Source organism: Solanum pennellii, chromosome 2, assembly GCF_001406875.1.
Source record: "Solanum pennellii chromosome 2, SPENNV200".
NCBI classification, from domain to species: Eukaryota; Viridiplantae; Streptophyta; class Magnoliopsida; order Solanales; family Solanaceae; genus Solanum; species Solanum pennellii.
In genome coordinates this window covers 46,489,336-46,496,283 of record NC_028638.1, presented here as the reverse complement: position 1 = coordinate 46,496,283, position 6,948 = coordinate 46,489,336, and the positions used below count along the sequence as shown (strand labels likewise).

At 28.0% G+C, this 6,948-nt stretch overlaps 1 protein-coding gene across 1 annotated transcript; it reads right to left on the bottom strand.

Annotated features, from left to right (window-relative positions):
• Positions 1-769: 769 nt before the first annotated feature.
• Positions 770-2,608, bottom strand: LOC107010549 (transcription factor bHLH162). The gene is made up of 3 exons (XM_015209839.2): positions 2,271-2,608; positions 1,158-1,517; positions 770-1,056 (listed from the first exon to the last, which is right to left on the bottom strand). The coding sequence occupies exons 1-3, from the start codon at positions 2,418-2,420 to the stop codon at positions 976-978; spliced, it is 591 nt and encodes a 196-aa protein (XP_015065325.1). The 5' UTR covers positions 2,421-2,608; the 3' UTR covers positions 770-975.
• Positions 2,609-6,948: the final 4,340 nt, after the last annotated feature.

The following is a 6,948-nucleotide window of genomic DNA, read 5'->3' as shown; positions in this document are numbered from 1 at the left end:
TGACGTGGCGTGACACTAACATTACCTTTCGGTCGATGCTAATTCCAAATGTTTCAAGTAACAGTACTATTATTATATTGGATCAATAAGATTTGAAAGGTATATATCGAAATATGAATATTAATGACATCAACTTTAAGCTTAAGTGAAACATAAATAGAGCACAGTTATATCATTTACCTTTTTTACTTGTTCCTAATTAAGTAAATGAGGTTTGCTTGTCCTAATTAAAGTTTACAAATAGATTATTAACTAAAATGTACATAAATTTTAGGTATTTTCTGGCTAATTAAAACTAAAGTGATAGTACATACATGGATCATTCTGGCCTTGGGGGTGGTGTTTGAACGATCTTTATTTAAAGCAGTAAAAACATAAGCTGGCATGGGTGGGTGAGGTTCAGAGATAATGAACTTGAAATATTATTCGTGAAATTTTATTATAACAAAAATAATTTTTATAGATAATAAATTTGTATATTAATAAAAAGTATTAAAGTCTTTATCGTCATTAGTTAATTATTACAAGATACAATATAGTTATACGACATTCTCAAAAAATGCTAAAATGTAATTGTCACTATTCACTTATAATAATTGTCTCTAAAAATATATATTTTTAATTGAACTATCGCCGTTCTATCTTTTGCTATTTTCCTCATTTTTATTTTTATAGAACCTGTATTTTATCCAAAATTAAAGCGATGGGTGTAACGAACACAAAAACATTCTATAAACTCCTACACCCTTTTAATCTAATAATACTCGTACAAGCTCAATAATGTATAGATTAATTTGTACCATAAGTTATAATATAAACTTGTGAAGTGATCAATCGATTAATAAGTAGAACCCAAGAATCGAACTTCAATCATCATGCAGAAAATCATAAACCTTGAACAAGTACAAAAACAGCTAGCTAGATAATTTATTACGTGTCCAAAATATAGAAAAAGTTTATAACTTTTGTTGGTTGCTAGGTAGCAGCTGCACCCACAAACTGCTTTAATTTCTCTGAGATAATCTTTGCTGCAGACGACGTTGCACTTTCTCCCACCTAACCATACATTACCAAACAAACAACTTAATACGCATACACACAGAGATGGATTCAGAATTTAGACGTATGGTTTAGATTACAGAAAAGATCGTTTGTACCTTAGAATGTATGGAATGGAAGATGGTGTGACCTACGAGAGTATAATTTGCACTAATAATTTGAACGCCGTCTTCATGAAGCATACGTATGATATGGTTGAACATGAAGTGATAATCTAATCCAGTAATTAGAAGCACTTCTAGAGCTGAATTCACATTGTGAATTTCAATATGTGGCAATGGCAATGTATTTTCCAATGTTCTCCCATTAGTGTTAGTGCTTGAATTTGAATTTGAATTTAAAGTACCAGCAGATGCTGTTAAGGTTTCTTTTTTGAGTCGCATTTTCTCCAAATCTATCTGCAGTTTCTTTATGTAATTCGCGGCTTCTTCAAGTTGATCAGGCAGTGACAAAAATTCCTGCGAATTAAACCGCAGATAATGTAAGTGGACTTAGATCAGAGACGGATTCAGAATTTAATTTGAAGATTACGAGTACTTTGAAAGTTGATGTGTTACTATTTTATATGGTTCAAATACAATAGACATTTGATTGGTATGATCAACTTTGGGCTTCAAATTTTATTTTGTTTTTCAATTTATATAGATAAACAGAGAAATAATCTTTATAACAAGCAAACAAATGGACAAATTCCAAATATTCATTTTTTTTTGTTAAAGAAGCATGTTAGTGGTGTAGTTTCATATTTTTCATTTGTATCAAAAAAAGGTAAACATGACTAAAAAAATTTTTATCATTCTAACAACTAGTCTTGTTAATTCGATTAAGTAATATGATGAGGATGTCTAGCTAGTAGATCTCAATATATGAACTTGAACAATCGCCAAATCATTATTAACCGTGTGGGGTTTTTCCCTCTCTTCTTTTTTTTATTTGAAGGTAACGTCCTGTCAGTTAATCCTTCGGGAAGAGGAGATCGAGTCGGATAATGACAGAGTCAGAAATTTGACGAATGATGGTTAACATATCCTTTACTGGAAAATTATGTGATGTACAAAGATTAAATGTTAATGATTATGAGTGTAATTTTAATTTTGCATATCCTTCACCAAATTTCTGGCTTCGCGAGTTAGACGAAGAAACGACAAATAATACAAAAAGGAGATTGAATAGTGCTGTTAGAAATAGTAAAAGAAAAAAAAAAGTAGAACCTTAGTATGTTGATCATGATGCACAAGTGAATTGAGCTTCATATATAGATCCTTCATTTGATTTCTTCTGTTTTTCTCAATTGTTTTTCTATCAGCTGCTTTACATGATGATGAGGAACTAGGTTTGTTAGAACAGTACTGCTGCTCCATCTCTCCAACAAACTTGGAAATCAACAAGATCGATCGATCGTCTCTCTATTAAATCGATAACGAAATTAATTCAATACGCTATGTTATATACTTAAAAATATAGTATATAATAATTTGTTGGAGATCTGAAATAGAAAAAAGAGGAATCTAAAGTTGAGTAATAAGTTGAAAGTGAAAGGCAATAAGTGCAGGAGAATACAACAAGATATGATTATGTGAAGATTAAAAAAAAAAAAAAAGATAATAGAATTGTATGGTAGGGTTCTCACTATTTATCATTTTTGGTCCCACATGGGACTATTTTTTTGACCATGTTTGCAATAATGGGAAAGCATCCAACACAGTACTGTGCCAATATCTGCCTTGTTATATAATTGGTTTCATATTGTATTATATTTTTCTACATTTATAACAATATTTTATGTTTACTTAAACTTATTGTACGAATAATTAATTAAAGACTTCTAAGTCAACTAAAAGGAATGAGTCATTTCGGTAATTCAGAATATATCAGACTTCCTTATATATATTGTACCAAAAAAATAAACCAAAGTAAAACAAATTGTGGTTTCATTATCTTCGATTTGATTTGATTTCATTTTTAATTTGGTTCAATATTTTCACTTTTCATGGACATTCTTAAAATTTATAATATATAAGTTTTATGTATTAATAATGTAAAAATATAATTACATAGTGCAATAAAAAAAAAATTTACATCATTAATATTATTTCAAGATTTGAGATCCAATGTGTTAGGAAGGTCATCATCTGAAATTAGTAAATGTAGAAACTTACTTCTATGGCCTAGCTTAGGTGAGACTTGAGAGCAACTAATAAGTACTTTTTACGTGTCATATGCATCTTATTAAAAATATTTTTTATTATATTATTTGAGTATTTTCTAAATCAGCATAGATTTAATTTTCTTTTTTTAATTTGTCCCTAAAATTAATATGACCTTTGAAAGTTAAACAAATTTGGAAGAACCAAAAATTTTCTATATTTTCAAGCGCTTAATTCTTTCTCCGTCTCATTTTATGTGGTACCATATGACTTGACACGAGTGTTTAAGAAAAAAGGAATAGTTTTGAAAATTTTGATCTAAAATAGTATATTTGTGTTATAAATCATTTTATTAAGGCTAAAAGGAAAATGTTGAAGTTATAAAGTTTCTAATTATATAAGGTGACATTCTTTTTGGAACGGATAAAAAAAATTGATTGTCACATAAAATAGAATGAAGGGAGGGTATATGAACATGCAAAATAGTACCGTTGATCCTATTCATGACTTTTAAATTATTGTGTAAAATAAAAAATATTCATCTAATATAGCACGAGGGAATACATTTGATCAACCACATGTTTTTATAACCTAACTACCTAAGGTATGAACAGAATAAATTAAATTTACTTTTCGTTCCATATTTCTTGAACATCTTATTAAAAATATATAAAAGGCCTAAAATATTCTCGAAGTATTGAAAATGGTACAAAACTATTTTTCATCCACCTATTGGCTCCAAAATGCCTTCTCATCCACCTATTGGCTCCAATACCCTTGTCTTCGACCTTTGGATTCAAAATTGATCACTTATTTAACGATTTACTATTTAAATATTTTTTTAAAACTACTTGGTGTTCAACTATTGGATATAATTTATTTTATTAATATCATTTATAAACCATCCACTACTCATCCATTGCTAATTAAATTCCACCCAATTAATAAACCAATTATAATATCAAAATCGCCCTAAACACTACTAAAGCACGACGAAATTATAGATTCCTGAAAATAACATCCAAAATTATTCGAGTCCTAATTGAAGCCCGATAAATTTAGGTTGAGCCGCTTATTTTGGAGGATACTTTCAATAGGATTCTCTTTCAAGTTATAATTTGAATTTTATAATTAAAGGTAAAGAAGTAGTACATCCCGAATTAATTCATGCACTTTTTAAATATAATTTTATAAATATTTATTATTTGTTTTAAATATTAAAACTTTAATGTATATTTTTTTAAAAAATTATCTATTAAGTAACATCACATAATTGAGACAAATGAATAATTAAGATGAAAATAGACTTTTAAATTTATCGGTAATTTTTATTTAGACACTTGAATTATGATATGTTTTGATTGAGGAATTGAATGAATGATAATGTACTTTTATAGACATTTTTGCCTCAAATATTTAGAAACACTCATTTGCAGTAACTTTCATGTTGTTCCATTAGTAATGGGGTGGGTTTATTAATTAGGTGGAGTTTAATTAGTAGTAGGTGGGTAGTGGATTGATTTATAAATAAGATTAATTAGCTAAATTATAACAAATAGTTGAGCGTCACGTATTAAAAAAATATTTAAATAGTTCAAATTTAAAACTGTTAAATAAGTATCAATTTTGAACACAAAGGTGGATGACAAGGATATTTTGGAGCCAATAAGTTGATGAGAAGGGTATTTTAAGCTAATAGGTAGATGGAGGATAGTCTTGTACCATTTCTAATACTTCAAGGATATTTTAGGGCATTTTCCGTATCTTAAATTACTTGATCAACAAATAGTACATGTTCAAAATCCGAATTTAGGAAGGCTTAAGGGGTGACACCAAATACATGTCACCTTTTACGATGAGAAACAATAAAAAAAATACTTCATCTGTCACAATTTACATGATATGCATAAAATTTTCTAAATTTTTGAAATAAAATTTGTCTATTTGTAAACTACGTAAAAAAATACTATAATTTACAATAATGATGATTCGAAATATTTGAAAGATATATGAGAAATTTATGGCCAAAGATAGACTTATTTGAATGTCAAAATTTGAAACGTTTCACATAAATTAAAACACAAAGAATAATATAAGATCACATTTTTGACGAAGCAGTATCATGTGACACCTCTTAAGTATTTCTCACACTCACCAATATGAATAAAGAGTAACTTAGTAAACTAAAAATTTTATTTATAATTTCTTAGGCATCGTATCATACGAAACAATGTTCACCTTATCTACAAAAATGAGCGAACATGATTTACGGTGACACCATCATTCATGATGAAAATCCATACTTAAATTCACATTTTTTTATTTTAGGTTTCTCTAATTAAGCAACGTGCACTTACTATTTTACAATAGTGTTTCCCAATTACTTCGTTTCTTGCATTATTACCATCTTTGAAACAAGTTTCCTTTTTTTTTTTCCTTTTCCTTCTTAAAACAATGCCAATAACTAAATAAAAAATGTTCTAGCTATAGCTAATTGAAATATAATCTCAGTTCAATTATATCACATAACATAATATGTTATCATATTCAGGGGCGGAGCTATCTTGTACGAAGGAAATTCATTTGAACCCTCTTTAATTGAAAATTAAGTTATTTATATATAATCAAAATAATTTTATGAGCATATATAGTAAATGTTGAACCTCCTCCCGCTATTTCATGTGATTACTTTTATATATTTTGAACACCCTGCCTCTAATCATACTAGATTACTGGTATGCAGTGTATACCTTCTCTTCCATTTTATATGATTTAATTTATTCTTTAAAGTCAATACAAAAAATTAATCTTTTATATTTTAATAATAATAATAATTTAACTTTAAGATATTATTTTAATATTTAATGAAATAATTTTTTTTTAATTATTATTTTAAATTATGTGTCAAACCTGATCTCACTCGGATTACGTATGGAAATGGCGTGTCGAATGCTGATATCATCAACCATTACACAAAGGATCTTGGAAAGTGTGCAAACTTAAGACACGACTTGTGGAGAAAATTAAAGTGCACCAACATTATATCATAATGTGAACAAGATCTAATATTTCTACGATCTTAAAATCCGTCCTATTACATTTTTTAATTTAATTTTTTTAAAAAAATATTTGAAACGTAACTTTTTCATGTATCTCTATTATTTCTTCTCTAGCTTAACCAATACAATTTGTTTTTGCCTATGTTATGAAGCTAAAAATTGATCGAAATAATTTCTCTTTACATGAATATTAGATTTTTTGATAATTTGATAATACTTTTCTTGTTATTTATCCTCAATCATATGTAATATCAAATTTTCTATTTTTGTATGTAGTTGTTGTCACTTTATGGTCAAAATTACAAAGTTTTGGCAACGTCAATTATTGCTAGTTGTTTGGATTTGAAATTAATCAACTTTACAGACTAAATTAAATCAATCCTTGACCAAAACTTTCAAAGGAGGGAAAAGGGAGGAAATAATATAACTTTCAAGTTTGGTTGATTGTGCTCTTTTGATATTTTTATTAATTTTTTTTACCTTTTAAACTTCGAACTCAAAATATTATAACTTTCAAAGTTTGGCTGATTGTGAATATTTTGGAGTGTGTGGGGGAAAAGGATATAATTAATAAGATGAGAACACGTTAGCGGGTAGCAAAAAAGTAAAGAGAAACCCTTCATCCAGCCTCTGTTCTAAGGTTTTCGACTTTACTCTTTTTCGTCCCCCCTTTTTTTTTTTGC

Bases quoted from the DNA above. Each gene is read 5' to 3' on its own strand.
- LOC107010549 (XM_015209839.2), bottom strand. From the start codon at position 2,420: ATGGAGCAGCAGTACTGTTCTAACAAACCTAGTTCCTCATCATCATGT. The intron at 1,518-2,270 runs GTTCTACTTTTT...TTTAATTCGCAG, and splicing joins ATCATGATCAACATACTAAG to GAATTTTTGTCACTGCCTGA. The intron at 1,057-1,157 runs GTACAAACGATC...ATGTATGGTTAG, and splicing joins TCCATTCCATACATTCTAAG to GTGGGAGAAAGTGCAACGTC.